Genomic DNA, 25,439 nt, shown 5'->3' with positions numbered 1-25,439 from the left:
ATCCACATTGTCCTGTTCAATCACAACACTTGCAAGGTACCTGGGAGGTGCAGCTTCACCCCAACTTATCCCAAGCTGCTACACATGAACTGATGGCCCTGAGCCAGCTCCTCTCACTAGTGGTTCCAAGTAACTCACAAAAGGATGAACGCACACCTTCATTGGCCTCTAGTCAGCTAAGCACCAGCTATTTCTACCGGTTACTCACCTTTCGTGGGGTTAAGTCAAACCTTGACAGTTTGATCTGGGATACTTTGACCCCCCTCAAACACATGACCTTCCTCTGGCTCGCTTTCCGGGAGCGACTCAATACCAGAGATAACATGGTTAAGAAGTGTTGGTCAGCGGTCGCTCCTTTTGCACACTGTGATACTTGCCCTGCTGTTGAATCCATTGACCACTTGGTGTTACGTTGTACTGCGGCCTCTGCTTTATGGATAAGTTGATACTGGACACTTTAGCACCCTCATCACCTGATATATTGACATTTGTGGAGCAAGCGGTTCATCAACTAGTCTTCAAACACAAATAGAATGTTGCTTTTGCTGCCTGCGCCATTACCCTTTGGCATGCGAGGAATAACAGGGTTTTCAATTTTAAGTTGTGGACAGAGTCATAGTTAGTTTTTATGCGGCAGACTTGGTTCGTCTTTGGAGTTATAGAGCTACAAGGCAGCATGACAAGCATGACAAGAATGATCTACAGGTTTGGAGCCAAAAAATAGGTGGCTAGTCCTTGTTTAACGCCAGATGTAACATCCTACTTTTTTTCTAGCTCGTTTCTTGCTCTTGTGTTTTGCATCCTGGTGCACTCAGCAAGCTTTGTGTAACAGACTTTTATCATCAGGCCTTAGCTTGTTTTGAAATATAAGGTTGGCACTCAGCCACCTTCTTATTTTCAAAAATAAAAATAAAAAAATCGAAATGGGGCATCCCTGAAGTCCTAACCCCCGTGAAGAAAAACCCATATAACCCCCCGCAACCGAACCGAAAGCGATAAGGTTCTCAGGCGCGTCGCCACCCTCTCGTCTCCCTCCCTCCCTCCCTCCCGCCTGTTCTCCCCTTCCCCTCCTACTCCACAGCCCGTGCCCCACCCTCGAGCTCGCCTCGCCTCCCTCCCCCTCCCCTCCTACGGCCTGGAGATGCTCGCGAGTCCCACCAAGCTCCACCATCTCCTCCTCCCGGCGCCGCCGCATCTCGCCTTCGCTCTCCCGCACGCCGCGCCGCCGCTCCACGCGTGGCTTCCCCTCTCCCGCGTGGCGCCGCCGCGCGTCGCGGCACTCACGCATGGCTCCTCGTGCCGAATGCGACGGAGGGGTACGAGGGCTAAAGTTGTGGCTGCCGGAGGAGACGAGGCGAGCAGCTCCGGCCCGACCAAGTTCTCCGTGAAAATTCCCGTCGGCGACCGCCACGTGAGCCGCTAACCTATACCCTTTCTGTACTTCCCGTTTGCGCGCGCAATGCTCTGTTAGTGTCTGCGCATTGCAGTATTGGGATTTTGAACTCTGTCGCGCGACATTTTCACGCGGTTGTTTGCAGTTCCTAAGTTGTCCTTAAATGTTCAAAGCTAATACCTATGGTAATGGTACTATTTCGTTATGTGCTCACTATTATTCGTCTGGGAGTTTTTACAGTTTGTATACATGTTTTTGCCTCAGTTGTTTGACACAGCGTGAGAATGTCTTTTTAACTGGATTGGTTCTTTTGGTCTCTCAGATATTAGTGGAAACAGGACACATTGGGAGGCAAGCCAGTGCTTCTGTAATGGTCACGGATGGCGAAACAGTAAGTGGTTGAAATTTAGCATCTAAATACCTCACGTTCTTCCTCGCACACACGAGTCACATATGAAATAATACAGCTGGTCTAAACACCGAAATTTTGAAATGCATGATTTAGACTACTCAATCCATTGACTGTGTACCAATGATTTGATGTTGTGGTGGTAGAATGGGTTCTAATTTTCTCAGGAGTTCTAGGGGGAGCGTTTGACGATTCGGTTGCCCTATTATGACTATACAGCAATTTTGTGTGTAATTGGCTAGATTTATATTTGTACTATGCCTTGTGTAGCTACCTGTCTCAAAGATCAATTATCGGTTGTAGACTAGTAGTTTTCATGTTCCGTAATGTACTCAATTCATGCCATGGGCAGAGCAGGAATCTGAACACCCTTGAACATTTTCCACACTTTAGGCTCCCATGAATTTGTTGCTGTTCCTAATTCTGTGCTTGAGCGTGCATTGCAACAAGATAAACCTGCCTTGTTCCTTATGTCACCGTCTCGTTCTCATAATTTCGTCATGTCAGTTCCAGGGGACACCAAAATTTCCTACGCATACCACCATTTAAACGTACTCTTTTTTAACTAAGACAGAGATCTGATGATCATCGCTATTTTCCAGTAGCGTCAAAACTTTTGCATACCTAACTAAAATCTCTAATTGCACTGCAGATTGTCTACTGTTCTGTTTGTATGGCTGATACTCCAAGCGATCCTTCTGATTTTTTCCCAATGTCGGTTCACTATCAGGAGCGCCTTTCAGCTGCTGGAAGAACTAGGTACAGAAACCCAAAGTAGTTCTTGCCGTTTGTGTCATCAACTATCACCTGTGCTTTGTGTATTTTCATTCACTCTACTCTTATTTTTTATCCAATGCAGTGGTGGTTTTTTTAAACGAGAAGGAAGGGCAAAAGACCACGAGGTTCACTATAAGAACTTTTGCTATATTGCTTTGTTTTATTTGTCGGTTCATTATAGTTTCTTTCTTGCTTTAATTGCAGGTTTTAGTATGCAGATTAATAGACAGGCCTCTACGCCCTACTATGCCCAAGGGGTTCTACTATGAAACTCAGATTCTATCCTGGGTAATCCAACGATTTTTTTGTGTACATACATAAATTATACCATCATTTTTGAGCTTGAGCACAATGTGTCATCAATTTCACCTATTACTTGTTTTTCAATTTTTTTTTAGAAAAGGAGGAATACCCGGCCTCTGCATCAATCGATGCATGCAGCCATATTATTAAATAAAAACGTAACAAGGTCATAAGGTCCAAAGATGCTCATAAACTGAGCAGTAGTAGAAAGTAAATAAATCTGGAAAGCACCACACCCGGCGATATAAGACTGAAAAAGTGCCACATCCGGCGATATAATAAGCTACGATGCCTACACACCTAGCCTATTATTAGCTCGCCACCCAAATCGGTTGAAGATAGCCCGTGCTACCATCTCCCCATGGTTGCACCCAATAACCAAAGGCTCCCTGAAGTCTGCATGAGTGAGTAAGGCCACATATGGATCCAAGCTGTAGCTCTGTAGATAACCTGCAAAAAAATGGTGAATTGTGTCCCATTAAAAATCTTATCATTTCTAGTGTTCCATATAGCCCAAAATAATGCACATACTCCTATCCGAATATGTTTAGCTAAGTGTACATCTACTCCATTAAGCCACATCCCAAATAACTTGTTTATGCTCCTTGGAGGTTGAAAGTTAAAGGCTATATGAATTGATCGCCATAATAATTGTGCAAGAGGACATTCGAGAAAGAGGTGTTTAATCGTTTCATTTTGATCACAAAGACAACACCTAGAGTTACCAACCCAATTCCTTTTTGCCAAGTTATCTTGGTTAGAATAACCTCTTTATGGACAAACCACATAAATATTTTAATATGAAGCGGAACTTTAATCTTCCAAATATGCAACGACCTCGACAATGGCCCGGAGTCAATTAGGTCCGAATACATGGATTTCATTGAGAAGATTCCATTCGTGGTTAACTTCCAGCGAATTGTATCCGCCTGATCAGATAGGTGAACCTCCATCAACCTACGAACCAGGTGCAACCAAGCATTCCAACGTTCCCCTACTAGGGATCTCCTAAATTGGATATTAAGCGGTGTCGAATTTAATACTATGGCAGCATAATCCTCCTTACGTTGCACAATACTATATGAGGATGGATATTGCAAAGCCAAAGGCGTCTCCCCTAGCCATGTATCCTCCCAAAATCGAGTAGTATTACCATTACCAACTAGGAATTTCACTCGTTGGAAGAAAGTTGCTTTCGTCCTCATTAATCCCTTCCAGAATGGTGAGTCCGTTGGCCTAGCAGTGACTTGGGCCAAAGTCTTAGAGTGTAAGTATTTATTCTGCAAGATTTGTATCCACATACCGTCGGTCTCAGTAGATATTCTGTATAGCCACTTGCTAAGCAGACATCTATTTTTGACCTCTAAATTTTTTATCCCTAACCTGCCCTGGTCTTTTGGCCTGCAAATAATATCCCATCTAGCCAATCTATACTTCTTCTTGGCCTCATCACTTTGCCAAAAGAATCGGGATCTATAAAAGTCAAGTCTTTTCTGTACCCCTACCGGTACTTCAAAGAAAGATAGAAGGAACATTGGCAGGCTCGTCAAAACCGAATTTATCAAAACCAACCGACCTCCGTATGACATGAGCTTGCCCTTCCAGCAACTCAGTTTCTTTTCAAATTGATCTTCTATACATTTCCATTCCTTGTTCGTTAAACGTCTATGATGAATTGGGATCCCTAGATAACTAAAAGGTAAGGATCCCATTTCACAACCGAACAAATTTCTATAGTCATCTTGTTCCTCTTTGGCTCTCCCAAAACAGAACAATTCACTTTTATTGAAGTTGATTTTAAGCCCAGACAGTTGCTCAAAAAGACACAATACAAGCTTCATATTCCTAGCTTTTGCAAGATCATGTTCCGTGAATATAATAGTGTCATCCGCGTATTGTAGGACGGAGACTCTCCCCTCTACAAGGTGGGGATGAGTCCTCCTACTTGGCCACTCTCTTTGGCCGGGCCAATTAGTACTGCCAACATATCTGCTACAATGTCAAACAGCACCGAAGACATGGAATCTCCCTGTCGTAACCCCTTACGTGTCTAGGAAAAATGTCCTTAATCGTCGTTGACTTTTATTCCGACACTACCTTTTTGTACGAATGAATCCACCTGAGATCTCCAAGACTCATTGAAGCCCTTCATACGTAAGGCTTGCTGCAAAAAGGGCCATTTGACCTTATCATACGCTTTTTCAAAATCCAATTTGAAGATAACACCATCTAATTTCTTCGTATGGATTTCATGCAGCGTTTCATGTAAGACCACAACCCCTTCAAGGATGTGTCGTCCTGGCATGAAAGCAATTTGTGTTGGTTGCACAACCGAATGGGCTATTTGTGTCAACCTGTTCGTGCCAACCTTTGTAAAAGTCTTAAAGCTTACATTGAGAAGACAGATCGGTCTGAATTGCTCAATGCGAATAGCCTCAACCCTCTTTGGCAACGACTTTATTGTTCCAAAATTGAGGTGAAAGAGGTTTAAGTGGCCATCGAACAAATCATGGAACATAGGCATAAGATCTCCCTTTATGATATGCCAGCATTTATGATAAAATTCCGCCGGGAACCCATCCGGCCCAGGGACTTTATTATGCTTCATTTGCGTTATTGCATCAAAGACCTCTTTCTCAGTGAACGGAGCAGACAACAACTCATTCTCTTCTAAGTTAAGTTGAGGTATGTCTCCGATCGAATTCTCATCTAGAGCTACAAAACTTTCTTCTGGTGCTCCAAAAAGCTTCTTATAATATTCAGAGATGTACAATTTTAGGTTCTCGTGTCCTACAATTGTACCCTCATCTTGTTTGAGCTGTAATATCCTCTTCTTTCTATGTTTCCCATTAGCTATCATATGAAAAAACTGTGTATTATCATCTCCTTGGACGATCTTAGACACCTTTGCTCTAAGCGCCCATTTCATTTCCTCCTCTCTCATAAGGGTTTGTAACTTCTTCTCGGCCTCATTCTTAATATCTCGCTCCGACATATTAATAAGGGTGGATTCCGCTTTCACATCAAGTTCATTAATAATTTGTGTTAGCCTCTCCTTTTCAACTTTGTAAATACCACTTTGGTTTTTGGCCCATCCCCTCAAGAATTGGCGCAAATGTCTAATTTTGTTCTGCCATATTTCCACATGAGAAGTCCCACCAGACTCCCTGGCCCATTCTGTGGCAATAAGATTTAGGAAGCCCTCCCTCTCGAACCATCCTACTCCGAAAGAGAACGTATTTCTGTTGCCCACATGGGTCGATTCCCTGGAATCAACCAGTAATGGGGCATGGTCCGAAATGGCCCTCTGTAGAGCTCGAACCGTTACCAATGGAAATTTCTGTTCCCACTCAACACTAGTAAGGACCCTATCCAATTTCTCATAGGTAGGAAGTGGTAAGGAATTAGCCCACGTGAATTGTCTACCAGAGAGTTCAATCTCCCTCAAGTCGAGACTCTCAATGATCATATTGAACATGAATGACCACCTTCCATCGAAATTGTCATTATTTTTCTCCTCTTTTCTTCTAATGATGTTGAAATCTCCTCCAACCATAATGGGCAGCCTTTCATCCCCCACAAACTCTCACAAAATCTGCAAGGAAGTCAGGCTTAAGTTCTGGCTGCGCCGCACCATATACGGCCACCAAAGCCCACCTGAAGCCATAATTTTTCGATCTCACTCGAAATTTGACAGCAAGTTCACTGTGAACCACATTTAGCACTTCTAAATTTTCGCACTTCACCCCAAGTAGGATCTCTCCAGATTGCCCCTACACGTCTCTAATAAAGCCATGAAATCCAATTTTTGCTTGTATCACTAAGGAATCTTCTTTTAGCCAAGTCCACTAGACCTCTGCTACCAGAATATTCCTTTCATATTTCATCATGGAATTTTTTCTTTTGTTTAACTCTCGCGCTCCTACGCACCGCCGATGTGGGATAAACCTTCCTCTTCTAGGTTCTTTTTGGTTTATCCTTCATCTCCTCTGTGAGAAGAGGGTTGGTGTCAGTAAGAACAATGGCATTTGGTTGCAAAGGGGCCATATACCCCTCCGCAATCACATCCTCATCCTCACCTTCTAAGCCCTCCGTGGGGACTAAATCCTCACAGAGACTCTGAAGCGCTGTTACTCCTAGATCATTAATATCAATGTCATTCATGGGTTTTACCGCCGCTATATTTCGGATTAAATCCAGAGCTCTATCTGTTTCTAAATCTAACAGATCATTAATGGATTTGGCGGTTTCTTTGCCATTACTACCAAGAGAGATCCCTAAGTTGCTGGCTTTATCAATAATTTCATGTTCAGAAAAGTGCAGAATGGAACAACTTGTATTAACCGACATACCTGTATGAGCTTCGATGTCGTGAAGCTTGGCGGCCCTCATAAAAACTTGTATTAACCGACATACCTGTATGAACAACTTGTTTTCATTTGCGAGCTTTATTATTCATATGATCAACAAATAAATTCTTCTTATTGCAGGTTTTCAGTTATGACGGTATTCATTCCCCAGATTGCGTGGCTGTGACAGCTGCTGGTATCGCCATGTAGGTTTAATGAAAACAGTGGATTAATCAAGTATTCTGTGGATTTTTACCCAAGTATTTCAGCTGCTCTTATTTATCACCAAGCTATCTCTGCAGGGCACTCTCTGAAGTTCCAAATAAACAAACAATTGCTGGCGTAAGAATCGGTATGATTAATGATCATTTTGTTGTTAACCCAACCACTGAACAAATGGAGGACTCGGAATTGGATTTGATGATGGCTGGGACCGATAGTGCTATATTGATGATAGAGGTTTATGCTCAAGTTTTGTTACAGTTGCACATATACTTTCCCCAGCCCATTTTGCTTAAAGAAAAGAATCTTAAAGAAAAGAATATTCACATATTTGTCGGGTGTTTGCCTACCAGTCTCTTAAGTCTTCTAATTTTCTTGATAGTTAGTTGGGCATTAATTCTCCCAAGATGAGAAGTTGACATACTCCCTCCGTTCCTAAATATTTGTCTTCTAGAGATTTTATATGAACTGCCACATACGGATGTATTAGACATAGTTTAGAGTGTAAATTCACTCATTTTGTTGTGTATGTAGTCATTTGTTGAAATCTCTAGAAAGACAAATATTTAGGAACGGAGGGAGTAGTTTTTATCACTGGTTTATAAGCATGTACATTACGAGATCTAAGCTTTACTAGTATGATGCCACGCTGCTATTTTTGTGACAACAGCCCGCTAGCAGTTATGTTAAGCCTTGTTTGGTTTGCGCTAATTTTTCCCCTTACCCAGCATTTGCTTGCTGAATCGGCGGCCCATGAATTGGCCAAATTTCAAATCTGGCAAGAAAATGAATAAGCAGGCCAAGGAGAGTGAACCTCTCTGGAATTTGGGCAGGAAACCACATGCGTGCTAAATGTGGTTAACCAGACCAAATGTGGCATAATGGAAGCTTTATTACTGCAATGAAAAAATGCGCACACGGTCTAACCCCTATTCCTCGATCCTTTTCCGTGGTTCCGCTCACAATGATCTTTGCTAGGGGCTAGGGACCTTTATATAGTGCAAATTCCAGTTTAATTCAAACTGTACAAAATTGCAGATAAGTGTCCAGATTTAATCTGTTTAAATGAAGACTCCAGGTTAACTTAACCAAGCATGCTCATTAGTAGATTTACATGATTTTTTTAACTTAACAGTAAATGAAGACTCCAGATTTACATGGGTAGCATACCATACCCTTATACTCCATCCGATCCAAATTAATCTGGATCGGAGGGAGTACTGTTTTTTATTATGCTTCTCTGCTCTTGATTCTAAAGATATATCAATTTAGGTGAACCATGCTGTCTTCTGTGATAGTTCAGTTATCTTGATCATTTCACCATCCTAGTTATTATTTACTGTTGATATCATGTCTTGATTTCTGAGTTCTGACTAGTTCTTAGTAGGGATTCTGTGACTTTCTCACAGAGGAAAAGCTACTTCAAGCTGTTGAAACAGGACAGGTTAGCTCATGACGTCTCGTTATGCTATTCTTTTGATATTGTTTTTTTGCTATCCACAGTGTAGTTTGACAAAATATGTGTGCATCTTATTGCAAGATGCACACTTAGCAGTTAATAGCGTAGGTAATCAGCAACTACAAGAAATGAGCAAGTCATTGCTCAAATATTTGATTCCTTTTTTCTGTACAAATTCTTGATGTTAGCTTTTCAGATTAGGGGTCTGCGGTCCCTCTAATTTCTAGTTACCTTTTAAGGGCAAGGTGCTGTTATTTTACCTGTATAAGGTCAAGGACAGTGAACCCAAATTAGCGAAGACTTCCTCTACAGAGAGAACCAGGAGTTTATTCAACTGGAAACATTTTCTTAGAAGATCTGCTCTCCGCTAATTATTTTATATTACATTTTTTTGCACTAGGCACACCGCTCAGCTGATATGATCACCGCCATCTCTTTTCGCCCATATCTTAAAATAAATACTAGTTCCCTCCAAAATTATATTAAACTTTTGCCTTTATTGTCTTCTCAGGCCTCCTTTTGGTCATTTTATTTTTATTTTCCTTCCTTTGTGATTCTAACCTAAGTAAAAATCAGGTGGCGATTCGAGAAATCTGCAAGGCAATCGATGTTCTTGTCCAGACTTGTGGGAAGAAGAAAATGGTCGAGGCTATCAATTTACCACCCGCTGAACTCTACAGGCATGTTGAAGTATGAACATACTGTAGCCCTTTATTAATCAAATGTACAGTCTTTTGACTTTTGGTAGGTATATGCAACCTTTTCAAGTTCTTAATAATAGGCTTATAGTAGATGAAAACAGCAACCGTGTTACTTTTTTTAATAGTTTTTCTGGTGACGTGAGCAGTTGCTGACTTGCTGTGGGCCTGTGGCTAAAAATCTCAGATACTAATCCTTTTCTATCCTCTCTCCCGACATGTTTTATCATTTTCACTTAGTGGCACAATCGCTGCCTTGATATTAAACTGTCTGTATTGCTGTTGTCTCAGATTCTTCCTACAGGCTGTAAAATTTTCAGGTAGGCTGAGAGGTTTTTCATGGTGTTCAGATCTTACATATGTCCTCTTAAATTGTTTAGTTTATTTCAGGCTATCCCACAAAAAAACTTATTTCAGGCCATGCGCATCTACCCTGGTCTTCTATTCCGTGTTGAATTGTATCTACATATGCGTTCAAGTGTTTTAGCCTCCCAAGGGTGCCAGTGCTAAATTAGCTGTGCTGGATAGAAATGTTTGTTCTAGTAATATGTGAACACCAACAGTGTTAAATCCCAGTTAGAAAAAAATGATTGAAATACAACATGCTTTCTCCTCCCACGGCGGTATTTTGCCATTGTCGTTTAATCTGCTTTTCTTTCATAAAAAAATTAAGCTAAGTGTATCATACTTTACGTCTTCTATGCACTCATTGCTGATTTCAACTGCTAATTGTTTTCAGGATATTTCTGGACATGAGTTGGTGAAGGCATTGCAAATAAAAGAAAAAATTCCCCGTAGAAAAGCTCTTTCAGCACTGGAGGAGAAAGTAATAATGATACTTTCAGAGCAGGGTTATGTGTCCAAAGATGAGTTATCTGGACCCATTGAAAATTTAGCTGATATTGTCGAGGAGGAAGATGAGGACGAAGTTATAGAGGATGGTGAAGTGGATGAAGGTGATGTTCACATCAAGCCAGTGTCGAGAAAACCCCACCATCAGGTGATGATCATTATTTTGTTCTCATTGAATATGTCCTACAGCCTTTCTTTTTCCTATATCATCTTATTGGAGTGAACTTGAAATTCTATTTGTTGTTTTCTGTGGCACTGTTTTTAGCTTACCATCCATCTCATGCACAATTGATTATCTGTTACTTTTACTGATCTACACTGTTTCTTCTGTGTAGTTATTCTCAGAAGTTGATGTCAAGTTAGTCTTCAAGGAAGTTTCATCCAAATATCTGCGAAGGCGGATTGTAGAGGTAAATGTTATTGCTAGGATGCTTCGTTATATCTATTACAGCATTTGTTGGGTAGGAAGTTTTCACTTGCATATTGCCTTCCAGTTTGCAACTTCGCAATTCTATAGCGGATTGTAATCTGGGAATTCAGTCATGGTGAATAATCAGATACAAAACATGATAATCTTCAAAGTCAAGGTGATGTTATGTCTGGGCACTCCCTCCGGTACTTTTTTCTCTTCGCCTAACTCAAATCATGCATACCACGGAGCTTCACTTTTGGTTGAACTTGGACTCTTTTGCCCCTGTGGTGGGTGGCTAGCAAAGATCTGGAGATCTGAGAAGATAAATACGCCTGACAGTTACTTTGCTCCTTCCTCCTCTGCATGCGCTTTGGGTTCCTTGTTTCTCCCCTCCCTTTGCATGTGCTCGAGCTGGCACGCCATGGCGCACGATCTCCCGTAGTAAATGGCGGCGAATCAGTTTCATAAACCGGCGCCAAAAGATTCAAACGAAAATGAAGAAAATAACGTGCTCCTCTCCCGCTCCTTCGAAACTGAATTGGGTGCAGTTCTACTGCCCGAAATTTAGAATGGCGCCATTGAAATAAAAAAAAACTGAGAAGCTCCCTATAAATCCATTGCTCTCCATCTCCTCAGTTAGCAATTCTCTTCTCGTTGTCCTGCACATCTCTCCTGCCTTCTTCATTTATGTCATGCGTCATCCATAGTTCATAGACTAGGGCGTTGCAGATCACATCCATGGCGCCGATGGCATCAGTGGAGCTCGCCATGCACGCTGGTCGTGTGCAGCACGCCGACGCCTCGGGCTGAAACATAACGGGGGGCGCGAGCCATGTGGGAGTGAGGGTGCTCGGCCCGCCGATCATGTGTAGCATGCTGGCGTTTCGGGCGGAAGCAGAATAGGCGGCCAGAGCATGCGGGAGTGGTGGTGCTCGGCCTACCGGCAGTGTGCAGGACCCCGGCGACCTGGGCAGAAGCGGTAGTGGTGCTGCTCGACCTGGGCCATCGGACTCCATTAATGGCGCTGGAGCAGCAGCAACCTGTAATGCCGGTCGTGGCTACGGTGCATGCAAAATGTTGGAAACGCGCTCGTTCATGGAAGGTGGAGGAAATTGCGTAGGCATTGATGGCAGGTAGTTAATGCAGCGGTGCATGCGGAGCTGCGAGTTCAGGGGTAGCATTGGAAGAAGAGGTAAAATATGCTAACACGCAGACTAATAGGGGAAAAACCGAAAAATCTAAGACGCAAAGAAAAAAGGACCGGAGGGAGTAGTCAGAACTAAGAAATACAGTATGGGCACAGTATTCTGTAAGAATTCGAAAATCAGATAGAATCTGGTTCTACTTAAAAGGCTGGCTTTCTTGTAGTGCGACATTTAGATCATTAAGACAATTCATAGTTTCATGCGCCTTGAAAATGATTTCATGAATGTTGCATGATAGTCCAGGCAGAAGTACAAATATGACCATATTATAATCCCCTCCAGTTGACTTCCCATAAGAAGAAAATGTTGAAAATACAGTTGTGCCTGGTAGGAGGCACAGCTGTTATGGCAAAGTGGGTTAGTTGCATGACAGTAGTAGAGACTGTCTATGCACAGAATAGGGCTGCTGCATCACACAGCACTAAGTGCAGCAATGCCTGTGGGGCATGGCCTCTATCCATTAATAGTTTGATTTAATAGTTGCAGGGTTTAGTTTTTGGAATACATTACCTTGTAAGACTTTTACTAGGACCGATAGACTGAGAACTGAGAGCTAGCAAGTGGCTGGAGTTCAAGGTGCTGAATCCGCCCACCTGTGTTCAAGTCCGCTATGCGGACTCCGCTTGGGTACTATCTTAATTTGCGGAGAGGTGTCACTTCTATCTAACAGCAGACAGTTAAAGGAGGGATCCTTCCCCGTTTAGCCAACGTTTTTTAGGATCGATAGACTTTCTACTTAAATCTTTCTGTGGTATATGCTACTATTATTATTCATGCCTTTCCTGAATGTGCTCAAACTCCAGGGCGAAAAGCGAAGCGATGGACGGAGTGCCTGTGAGCTTCGCCCCATTAATTCTCAATGTGGAATACTCCCACGGGCACATGGTAGTGCACTGTTCACAAGGGGAGAAACACAGGTAAGGTAATACACTTAATTTGAGAGTCTAATGCAACTGATATTCCTCACAACATAACCTTTTGGTATCGTTTTCTTGCATATGATGCTTATTGTCTCACTAATCCTCAAATTAACCGGGCAACTCTCTTCTTATAATACAATGGTGGAACTCCCGTCCCACTTATTGGTTTCGTTTTCATGATTGTGTCACTAATCCTATTTGATTCCTGCTGCTGCTTTAGGAATCTTGCATTTGTATTTTATTCACATAATGTGGTATATTTTTATGAACCACAAATTGATTTCTTATTGCAGTAAATACTTGTTGCCACTTTGTGTAGATCTAGTAGTTTTTTGCGGAGCAATTCCAATTTGTGTAGCAATTTATTGCAATTTTGTGACGTATGAGTGTAGACATTTACTCAGCATACTAATCACAATTTCGCAAGAACAAGAAATGTAGCTGCATGTGTCACTACACTGTTTTCTCTTATAACAGACAGTTTCTGCTTGAGTTGAAGTAGTGTTAAACACAGTACCTCTAAATCTGTACTTGTTCAAAAAATCATAATAAAAACTGTATGTTTTTAACGTTTCTTATTTGATCATGCAGGCACTGGCTGTGGTCACTTTAGGTGACTATCAGATGGCACAAAGAATTGACACCCTTGTTGACACCGAGGAATCAAAGAGTTTCTATCTTCAGGTACGCGATATGAATGTTGGTTCATGACATATCATCTTGCTTGGCGAGTTTTTTTTTTTTTGAATATTTTTGCTTGGCCAGTTTCACATATCCAGAGTTAAAAAATCTTCATCTATTGTTTCTCATATAGTTCGACTGAATAGAAATTAGATTTGTAATGCTTTGCTGGGCTTTTAGATAGTTCCATTTATGAGGGCAATTGTTTTCAACTATTCCTTGTGAAATATATCCGGATCTGGTAAATGTAGATCTATTAACTATGAAAATGCTAAATGGAGGCCAAAGTTTGAAAGTTTCAAAATTAAGACTTATACGTTTCAATTTTTTTTTGAAAAAATACACATACACCCAGATACATAGTGTACATGTGTGTAAATTTTCATGATGAAATACGTTAAAATAAGGGCTACCAAAAAAAATCTGTGGCTTTTCAGTACATACACCGTTCATTCTCAAAGTCCTTGGTTTTTTTTGTGCAGCTTGCAGTTCAAGGTATTTCATCGTGAAAGTTTACACGCATATACATTACATCCTTGTATAGGTGTTTTTCATCCGATTTTTCTGAAACTGAAAAGTTTTTTTTTAATCTCGGCCTCCAAAATTCCCTACTGTATTAACTACTCCCTCTGTCCCATATTAATTGTCGCTCAGAAGGTAAACAGTGACAATTAATGTAGTTGTATATTAGCGCTTTTGACATGTGTTGCGTACAGTAAAGAGTGTTGTCTTAAGCTACTAGCACTTAACAGAGCCCATTCACAATATATTAGAAGTAAGATTTAATCTGTGAAGATACTGGTACCACTTTGTAGTTTAAGCAGTTATTTCTTGAACATTATATTGCTCTCATAGGGCAGCCCGGTGCATGTAGATCCTTCTAGCGCAGGGTCACGGACTTGAACCCGTGACCTGATGGTCACAAGGCAACAGCTGTACCCCTGCGCCAAGGCTCCCCTTCATTAATATTACTCTCATAGTTTTAACAAAAACACACTGGGTCTGTTCAACTAGAGAAAACCCGAGACCGCTGCCACTGCCATGTTCTTTCTGGTTCAGCTCATGATTCTGTCCTCTAAAAGCTAGTTAATTTTATTATTGTTCGGGAAGACTCGCCGTAGTAAGAATTGAGTTTGGGGCGTCCCACCTATCTAACACAGTTCCCACTAGGCGCTTTGTAGTGATTTGCTTGTTGGGGCAGGCAATAAATATATTAAACTACCATGTTTTGAGGCGCTCTAGATTGCCGTATGCATCTGTTACATAACATGATATGAACTGACGAACAGATGCCTCAAAGTTTCACCGGCTGGTCCAATTATTGTGTGTTTATAAATATTAAACTACCATGTTTTGAGCCGCTCTAGATTGCCGTATGCATCTGTTACATAACATGATATGAACTGAGTTGAGAACACAGGTTTAGGGTTTTGCGTGGGTGGTTGACATCCAGCCTCCCGTCTTAATATATAGATGATCACAATTACAATTACATACGTATACAAATACGTGTACAGGGACAATATACTAGACCCTACTTTACATGCCCCCTCAATCTGAACTACATACAAGATTCAGATTGGTTCTAAAACGGTCTAGCATTTGTCTAGTAGCGGGTTTAGTAAATACATCCGCTAACTGATCATCTGTAGAAATAAACCTGACTTCCAGTTCACAAGCAGCTACTCGTTCTCTCAAAGTGGAAATCAATCTCAATGTGTTTAGTCCGAGCATGACACACTGGATTCGCCGTCAGGTAAGTTGCCCCTAAGTTATCACACCACAATATAGGAGTGCGCTGCCGTGGGACTCCAAGTTCTGTGAGAACTGAGTCTATCCAAATGGCTTCAGCCGCGCCATTGGCCAATGCCTTATACTCTGCCTCGGTACTTGATCTCGAGACTGTGGGTTGCTTCTTCGAGCTCCAAGATACAAGGTTAGGTCCAACAAATATAGCAAAACCACCAGTGGAGCGCCTATCATCAACACAGCCTGCCCAGTCTGCATCGGTGAATATACTCACTCCAGTCAATCTGGACTTACGAATCTGTAGTCCCATGTCTAGCGTACCTTTGACATATCTCAGAATACGCTTGACTGCTTCCCAATGATCCTCCGTTGGCTGAGACAGGAACTGACACACTTTGTTCACCGCGAAGGAGATATCAGGACGAGTGAGGGTCAAATACTGAAGTGCTCCAACCACACTGAGATACCGGAAGGAGTCATCTCTACCCAGTAGTGCACCACTATGACGCGAGAGACTCTCGGATGTAGCAAGCGGAGTGGAAGTGGCCTTGCAGTTCTCCATGTTGACGCGATGAAGAAGATCCAAAGCATACTTTTTCTGCGTCAAGGTCATGCCCATTGAATGAAAGGACGCTTCCAAACCAAGAAAGTACTCGAGGCGACCCAAATCTTTGATGGGAAAGCTAGCAGACAACGACTGCACAAGACGATCCACCACGGCGGGGGTAGAGTCAGCAATCACAATATCATCAACATACACCAGCATGTATATCTGTATAGTACCCTGGGAGAAGATGAACAGAGACGCATCTGATCTGGAGGCAACAAAACCGAGCTGCGAAAGGCGCTGACTCAAACGAGCATACCAGGCACGGGGCGACTGCTTGAGACCATAAATAGGCCGCTGAAGTTTGCAGACATGAGAGGGATAAGTGGCATCCTCGAACCCAGGTGGCTGCTGCATGTACACATCTTCGGCCAAGAACCCATGTAAAAAGGCATTGCTCACATCAATCTGTCGGAGGCTCCAACCACGAGACATAGCAAGAGACAGAACCAAGCGAACCGTGGCAGGCTTCACCCCCGGGCTAAAAGTATCTCCGTAGTCAATCCCATGCTGTTGAGTGAAACCACGAGCAACAAGACGAGCTTTGTGCTTATCAACAGACCCATCCGGAGGATGCTTGGTTTTGAAAATCCACTTGCAGCTCACAATGTTAACACCAGGTGGCCGAGGCGACACCCAGGTGTTAGTGTGACGTAGAGTAGTGAACTCCTCGGACATGGCGGCATGCCACGCAGGTTCACCCAGAGCATCACGATGGGAAACCGGCGCGGCGAAGAAGGCACGGCGGCGAGAGTCATGTCGAACCGTGCCATTAGTGTAAGACTTCTCTTTGCGCGTGTGATCACGATGGCGTGTAACCATAGCATGCGCCGGAGCTGCATCGACGGTAGGAGAAGACGACGGCGACGAGGGGTCGGCTGAGGGACACGGGCTGAGAGACGATGGTGTGCTGGACTGGCCCAGGCAAGGGTGGCGGCCCGGGTGACGGACCGGGCGAGGGTGGCGCCCCAGCCGCGCCGAACGAGGGTGGTGACCCAGCCGCGTCCGTGGTCGCGCCATCGGGCGAGGCAGCCGTGCCTGCCTCAGGCGGCGGGACATGCACACCGGGCGCATCAGGAGGCGTCGGAGCAGCAACATGTACCTGGGGGAAACTCAAAGCAATATCACCTGCAGAAGACAAGTTAGGTGACAAATAGGACATGTCATATTTACGCACATGGACATCCGGAACCGGTTCATCGGAGGGAAAAGTGAGTGCATGTTCAAGAGAAGAAGGATCAACCGAAATGCCGGGTTGAGAGTAAGGGAACACAATCTCGTCGAAAACATCACGAGAGATGTATATCCGACCGGAGGTATGGTCAAGACACTTAGCCCTTATGCAAAGGACTATAGCCAAGGAAAACACACATCTTGGACCGAAACTCAAGTTTGTGAGCATTGTACTTGCGGAGACTAGGCCAGCAAGCACACCCAAAAATCCGAAGGGAGTAGTAGTTAGGCCGAACATGAAACAGACGGAACAGAGGTGTGTCCTTGTTGAGAATCGGAGTGGGCATACGGTTGATGAGGTAACATGCCGTGAGAAAAGCCTCATCCCAAAACCAAAGTGGAAGAGAGGAGTGCGCAAGCAAGGCAAGACCGGTCTCGACCAAATGTCGGTGTTTGCGCTCGACAATACTGTTCTGCTGAGAGGTATGTGGACATGACACTCGGTGAGAGATGCCCGTGTGTTGAAAGTAGCGATGGAGTTTGTGGTATTCACCACCCCAGTCGGACTGAACGACCTTGATTTTATAATCCAGAAGGCGTTCGACATGAGCCTGAAAGTTGTAGAAAACTTGCTCAACATCAGACTTGTGTTTAAGCAAATAAATCCAGGTGAAGCCCGTGTAGTCATCAATAAAACTAACATAATACTTGTACCCTCCCGATGAAGCAAGAGCGGGACCCCAAACATCTGAATGTATTAATTCAAGAGGTACAGTAGTGATATGAAACGAAGTAGAATAAGGTAGTTGATGACTCTTAGCACGCTGACAGGCATCACAAACTAACGATGAATTATTTGAACTAGAACACGGAAGTTCATGACTCCGGACAATGGAAGTGACCACATTATTTGTAGGATGACCAAGACGTTGATGCCATTGCGACGACGAAACTCGAACACCGGAGGAGGCACGGCGAGACGATGAAGATGACGCACGAGCGAAGGGAACCGGATAGACCCCCCCGTAGCTTCTACCGTGAAGGATTACGCGCCTGGTTGCTTTGTCCTTAACAAGGAAAAAACGACGGTGAAATTCAACAAACACGTCATTATCACAAAGAAGACGGTAAACAGAGAGAAGATGTTGACTGATGTGTGGAACATGAAGGATGTTACGCAGTTTAAGAGATGAACCCGGTAAACGCGAATGACCAATGTGTGAAATAGACAAACCTGCACCATTGGCCACCTGAACCTGATCTTTGCCGTCATAGCGCTCATGAACCTGGAGGCGCTCAAGATCATTAGTCAAGTGATCCGTAGCCCCAGTATCCAGCACCCAAGGAAAGTCGACGGTGTTGGTGGAGGCCGAGTTGGTGGAGCGGGAGTTGTGATCCTGATCATAGCGCTTGCGGCAGTCGTCGGCTTCATGGCCCCCGTTCTTGCAAATTTGGCACCGGGGACGCCAGCGGTTGTGACGCCCACCTCCTCCGCCGTTGTGCCGGCGTTGCCCCCTCCACCTTGCCGGCCATTGCCGGCATAACCAGCGTTGCGGTCACGGCCGCCGGTGTTGCCGCCATTACCGCCCTGGCGGCTCTGCCCTGGCTGGCCATGTCCATCAGCCGGGCGCCCTCCCCCGTGGGAGGGATAGGGATCGGAGTAGGGCGCGCGTCTGCCCGCACCGTACGAACCCGAACGGGTCACGGCGTTCGTGGAGGGAGACCACCCCTCCACCGCACTCTGCTGTGCCTGCAGCGCCTCGAAGGACAGAACCAATGAGTAAAAACTGGAGTAGGGCGTCGGTGCATTACTCACGCCCAAGGAGGCGGCGATGGAGTTGTAGGCGGATCCGAGGCCGGTGAGGATGTGATCGATAAGCTCATCATCGCGGATCGGAGAGCCGGCGGCGGCCATAATGTCGGCCAGGGCTTTCATCTTGTGCATGTATTCCCCGGCAGACAGATCGTCCTTCCTCAGCGACTGAAGTTGCCGCCGGATGTGGCGGACATTGGCGCGGCTCTGGGCGCCGAACATGGCGGCGACGGCTGTCCACACCGCATGCGCCGACTCGCAGCCAATGAGTTGGCATGCAATATCCTCATCCATGGAGGTGAGAAGAAGCCCCTTGGCGCGCTGATCTTGAACCCACCATTGGTGGTACTTCGGGTTAGCGACGGTGGTAGCAGCGTCGCCGGTGCCGACAACGAGTGTTTTGGCCGGTGCCGCCTTGGTGCCATCGAGGTGTCCGTGGAGGTCGGCACCGGCAAGAACGGTGCTGGTGATGCCCCCCCCCCCCCCCAGAGCATGAAGTTGTGGCGACCGAGGCGGACGGAGATCGTCGGGACGGTGAGCGCGGCGGGGGTCGAGGCGATGGGGGAAGAGACGATGGCGCTGAGGGTTTGGCCGACGGACATAGCGGCGGACGACATCGCAGCGGCGGCGCGGATGGGACAGCGTGTGGCGGCAGTGGAGCAAGACGCGGAGGCGGTCGCGGAAGACGGCACGCGCGGCAGCAGCGACAGCGAGCGGAAGTTGTGGCGCTGATGGATGGCTCGCGCGGATGGATAGCAACAGCAGCAAGCGGAAGCAAGTGGATGGATGGCAATAGCAGCAGCAAGCGGATGGATGGCAACGAGCGGAAGTAGTAGCTGCGATCGGAAGTAGTGGATGCGCGGAGAGACTTGCGGCTGCGTGGAGAGGATCGGGCAACACAGGTTTAGGGTTTTGCGTGGGTGGTTGACATCCAGCCTCACGTCTTAATATATAGATGATCACAATTAAATTACATATGTATACAAATACGTGTACAGGGACAATATACTAGACCCTACTTTACAAACTGATGAACAGATGCCTCAAAGTTTCACCGACTGGTCCAGTTATTGTGTGCTTTCTGACTGCTGTATGCATGTGTTACATCCCATGATTACACTTCATAGCTAATTATTGTGTTACATACTGCAGTACACATTCCCTCCATCATCTGTTGGTGAAGTTGGTCGAACTGGAGCACCTAATAGGAGAGAGATAGGTCATGGTATGCTTGCAGAAAGGGCGCTGGAACCGGTTTTACCTGCAGAGGTGGATTTTCCGTACACTATTCGTGTTGAGAGTACTATCACTGAAAGTAATGGCTCATCCAGGTAATGATCATTTCATGCTTTTCTTCCATTGTAGTTTGCAAGTCTTTCGATGGGGAAGCTTGTACAGAGTTGACACTTGACTTTGCACTACTACGTTCTCGTTGTGTTACTATTACTATCATATGTAGTTACTTGGCGCCTCCTTATTGGAGTTGTTATAATATAGATTCGGCCACTCGTTGTTATCATCCTTGTGAGCAGGCTGCAGGATAGCCTGATTTTACTCAATGTTTCTTACGAGTCTTAACAGCTGAGCAATAGTTTTCTCTCATGCAGTACTGCCTACCCTGTATTATTTTTATTCTTAAATTGGTAATACATCTCTGTTATCCACCACCAGCATGGCTTCTGTCTGTGGAGGTTGTTTAGCACTTCAAGATGCTGGTGTTCCAATAAAGTTCCCTGTAGCTGGAATAGCAATGGGCTTAGTTCTTGACACGCAGGAATTCGGTGGAGACGGCACACCACTAATTCTTTCTGATATTACTGGATCTGAAGATGCCTCTGGTGACATGGATTTGAAGGTGTAACTTCTATACTACTCCCCGAGTTGGGGTTTCCCCATATAAATGCAGTAGCAGGCTTAATGGTTGATGCCGTTTGAATTATTTAATTTGTTTACCAGTCAACCCCTCTTTCAGGTTGCTGGTAATGAACATGGTATATCTGCTTTCCAAATGGACATCAAGGTTGTAAACACTAACGACTGGATGAACCAGCATTTGTTTTGTGGCTATGCTATTAGGTTGCATATTATTAGCTCTGAAGTTATCTCTGTGCATGTTATGCTGTGGCAGGTAGTGGGGATAACTCTACCTGTAATGGAACAAGCACTTCTGCAAGCTAGAGATGGTAGAAAGCATATTCTAAGTAAGTCTGTATAGCCTGCTTTTAACCTTAAATCTTGCTTTATTATCTGTGGATACCATGCTGGAAAAATCCAGTTTCATGTTACTTGTAACAGATAACTGCAAACTTACAATACATTATAAGTAAGCTGCAAGATGTAATATAAACAGAAAGAAAGAAGATGTAATTATATCAGCTCACCGGAATTCTACTGTGAGCATTTTAAACCCTGAATAAGAAGTTTCCTGTCTGCAATGTGTACAAAAATCATATTCTACTTATAATATGTATTAATTCTGGAAGAAGAATCATGCATATCTATTTTGAATGCATCATCTTAGGTGACATCATTTGTGAATGCAGCTAAAATGTGGGAGGGTTATCCCAAAAACTTCCAATAGTAAGTCACACAACATGATTATGGTTAACAAACTCTCTATTCTTAGATTATTAAGAATAGTAACAATTTACTCCAGTCTATTCCACTGAATTCTATTATGGTCAAAAGGCCATTTGTATTTCCATTTGCAAATCAATTTCAGGTAATATCTGATGTTACATTCATTGTCTTCCTCAGATGAAATGTTAAAATGTTCGCCTCCGCCAAGTAAAGCACTGTCTCCCCATGCTCCTGTTATTCACGTTATGAAGGTTGGTACATTGTTTGTGAAGCATGATGATCTTTTATATTTCCTTGCAATTATAATGTTTCAAACTTGTCTGCAATTGTTCTTCTTCAAGGTTAAACCTAACAAGGTGAATTTGATAATTGGTTCTGGCGGAAGGACAATAAAAAGCATACTCGAGGAGACTGGAGTATATGCCATTGATGCTCGAGATGATGGCACGGTAAGGAGAACTTGGTGATAGCATGTTAACTTTTCAAAGTACTACCTGACATTCTTTTGGCAGGTAAAAATTACTGCAAGGGACATGGAAAGCTTAGAGAAGTCGAAAAATATAATAACTAATCTTACCATGGTTCCAAAAGTTGGAGAGATTTTCAGGTGTCAATTCGTTTTATTTCCTTGGTTTTATGTGCATATAGTTTCTTCATATTATGTTATGCTTCCTGCAGATTCAACCAAGCACTTGCTTTTAAATTGAAACATTTTCTGGGTTTTAGCTAATGAAAACTCTTCTTGGAAACTCAATTGCCAGGAACTGTGAGATCAAAACAATTGCTCCCTATGGAGCTTTTGTTGAAATTGCACCAGGGCGTGAGGTGAGTAGATACTAAAATTTGCTTTATTAATCCCAATGTTAACATATTTATTGCATGTTCACAATGCAGAATAATTTTACTTCTCATTGACAAATCCGCGTGGCCTCATTGGGCTTCTAAGGAGTTAATTAGTTTACATGCACATAGTTATTTCCAGTTGTTGTTGATTATCTTGTTGCCATAACTCGTATTCTTAACTCAATGTGCAGGGTTTATGTCATATCAGCGAGTTAAGTTCAAGTTGGTTGGCCAAGGCCGAGGATGTGAGGAAATATATCACATATTTTACTTTGTGTTTGATTCCTTCTCGTGTTTAAGTTATCCAATTCTTTATTCCTTTTCAGGCTTATAAAGTTGGTGATCGCATTGATGTCAAGCTTATTGAGGTTTGTAAATCTCTTTAAAGTGTAAACTCAACATCAATGCCACATAAAACCGTGAAAATTGCGCCTTTGGTGTATGCTACTGGTACATATAGATGGGTGACAAATGGTAGCCAAAGAGCCTATTGCTGGAATTTTCAACCAGTGCATGATTTCAGCTGGTTCAAATATTATCTACTCCCTCCGTTCACTATTATAAGATGTTTTGGATATTTCAATATGGACTACATATGGACTGAAATGAGTGAACAAACACATTGAAATGTGTATACATACATTCGAATCAGAAAAGTTAAAACATCTTATAATAGTGAACGGAGGGAGTACGTATTATGGAGCATAGATCAGTGTCATTGTTGCTAATTGATAGTCTGTATATGTTAATTGGTGGCACTATAATATTGCATAATTAGTGTCCTATTTTTTCCAGCGTCGCAGCTAATATTTATTAAGATAGTTAGTAATTGCTGCAGGTCTTTAGAATGCTTAGGCTACTATTCCTAATCTTACGGCTGTAAATGCCATTAGGTTAAGTTTCTGGTTACATGATATGATTGAAGGGGAACGTCGTCAGTAGTTTTGACCATCTCTGTTTTCTGAATGCCTATTTTCTTGACTGTCTGAACCAGATAAATGATAAGGGTCAACTTCGACTAAGTTGCAAAGCGTTGCTTCCTGATGCAAACCAAGAACCTGGCAGCATCAAGCAGCAAATGAGCAGTTCAGTGAAAGAAAAGGTAGTATACAAAGATGATATCATTAAGATGACAACTAGAAGGTCCAGACGTAAGAAAGAAGTTGAGCCGCCTGCAGCTGAAAATGCCACACCAAAGACCCTTGAAAACAGCACAGCTGACAGTCCTTAAGGCATTTGGACTCACAAAGACAGTGAAAGAAACAGGGTGACACAAGCAACATGCCGCTTCATCACACTAATTGCCTAGGATTGCAACTACAACATCCACTGACTGCATTACTGGAACTACATGACATGGCTCGCTGCCCAAATTGCCCACTTGCCCCCTTGAGATTGGACCCCTACAGAAGATCTGTTCAAATCTTTGTGCTCGATCATGTTCCAAATGGAGTAGATGCGAAATCTCACCTGGTTTATGTTGCCGCTTTGGCATGCAACTATGTTGGGTGTGTTCCCATAGGCACATCCTGCATTTTGTCTAGTGCAACAAGGAGTGCCTACTGTGGCTTTGCTACATTGCTTTAACATGGCCTAGCTATGCCCGTGCGTTGCCACAGAACAACAAGCAAATGTGCAGCATTGTTCTATTTTGTCAGATAAATGGAGAGCAACGTGTGTTTTGTTTTCACCGTGTAGCTATAAACAAGCCTACTTCTTTCGCTTCCTCCCAATCAGCCGCCATGAGAATATTACGTGGAAACCAAGTTTCAATGAATTTTTTGTGAAAACTATGTTTGATTTTTTTAAAATATTCTACTCTCTTCGTTCTAAAATAAGTCTCTCAAAACTTTGGTACAACTTTGTTAGTACAAAACAAAACCATTTATGAGCCATGAAAAAAACTTTGGTACAACCGTGTAGCTAAAGTTAGTGACACTACAAAGTTGGGACACTTATTTTTGGATGGAGTGTTGAAATATAGTATGTTGAGAGGGTGATGCCATGTGAAATTCCAGGTTTAATTACAAAACCATTTATGAGCCATGAAAATAATAATTCAACAGTGAGTAGTGACCTGATAGATACTATTCGGTGCTGATTTTTCTTTGCATCATAAACAGATTTATGTTAAATTGTGTTTATCATAGCTTGCCACAGAACTAGTTAAAGCTTGTTAAACATTTAATGCTTTAAAAATAAGTAAAAAATATGAAATAAATAGGGGAGCCTCACTTTAATATAATAAGATGATCCAGATTTTTTAATATATATATATATATATATATATATATATATATATATATATATATATATATATATATATATATATATATGCACTGCACTTTCTGTAGCATAAGTACTGCAATACGGAGACTAGTGAATTTTGTGGCGAAAAAACTGCATGCGTTGTTTTTTTACTGTTTTTTGCTTTAGTTTTTTAACCGTTTGTCCGAACGAGGCGTATAATATACCATTTGAAAGCTATGGATTAGGCGCAATTTCGCCATGTTGGACACTTTGAGATTCCTTGCGGTTTAAGAGCAGTTTTGAAAACGGTGGGTGCCCAACTAGTGACAGCGAGCGTATTTTTGCGTTTTTTTAAAACCGCTTATCGGAATGAAGCAAATGATACGCCGTTGTAAAGATATCGTCGAGGCGCAACTTTTTCATATGTATTGCTTTCTCTAATTCGCTACGGTTTAAGAGCAGTTTCAAATTTATTAAAATGCGGAATTCTGTTTTTCATTTTTTTTCAAATTTTCGGTACTATTTTTGCTCCAGTTTTTGAGTTTTTTGTCGAAACAAGGTGTGTGATACGTTGTTGGAAAGCTACGGACGAGGCACAACTTTTATATGTAGAAATGTTTTTGAGATTCCTTGCGGTTTTAAGTTAATTTTGAAAATCGTGTGGCTGACGACGAGTGGCAACGGCCGTTTTTCGTGAAACTTTGACAAACCGCTAGTCGGATTGATTCAAATTATACGCCGTTG

At 43.1% G+C, this 25,439-nt stretch overlaps 1 protein-coding gene across 1 annotated transcript; it reads left to right on the top strand.

The window, feature by feature from the left end:
• The first annotated feature begins 1,002 nt into the window (after window positions 1–1,002).
• Window positions 1,003–24,135, top strand: LOC123044832 (probable polyribonucleotide nucleotidyltransferase 1, chloroplastic). Its single transcript, XM_044467706.1, has 24 exons — window positions 1,003–1,411; window positions 1,716–1,784; window positions 2,455–2,561; window positions 2,662–2,704; window positions 2,784–2,867; window positions 7,373–7,437; window positions 7,534–7,690; window positions 8,841–8,897; window positions 9,489–9,602; window positions 10,350–10,610; window positions 10,798–10,872; window positions 12,883–12,996; window positions 13,591–13,683; window positions 20,175–20,353; window positions 20,694–20,877; window positions 20,995–21,042; window positions 21,151–21,223; window positions 21,780–21,853; window positions 21,944–22,051; window positions 22,115–22,209; window positions 22,364–22,427; window positions 22,637–22,690; window positions 22,772–22,813; window positions 23,440–24,135. Exons 1-24 carry the CDS (start codon window positions 1,142–1,144, stop codon window positions 23,674–23,676), a joined length of 2,667 nt encoding a protein of 888 aa, XP_044323641.1. The 5' UTR covers window positions 1,003–1,141; the 3' UTR covers window positions 23,677–24,135.
• Window positions 24,136–25,439: the final 1,304 nt, after the last annotated feature.

Source organism: Triticum aestivum, chromosome 2B, assembly GCF_018294505.1.
Source record: "Triticum aestivum cultivar Chinese Spring chromosome 2B, IWGSC CS RefSeq v2.1, whole genome shotgun sequence".
NCBI lineage: Eukaryota > Viridiplantae > Streptophyta > Magnoliopsida > Poales > Poaceae > Triticum > Triticum aestivum.
This window is presented reverse-complemented; position numbering and strand designations above follow the sequence as displayed.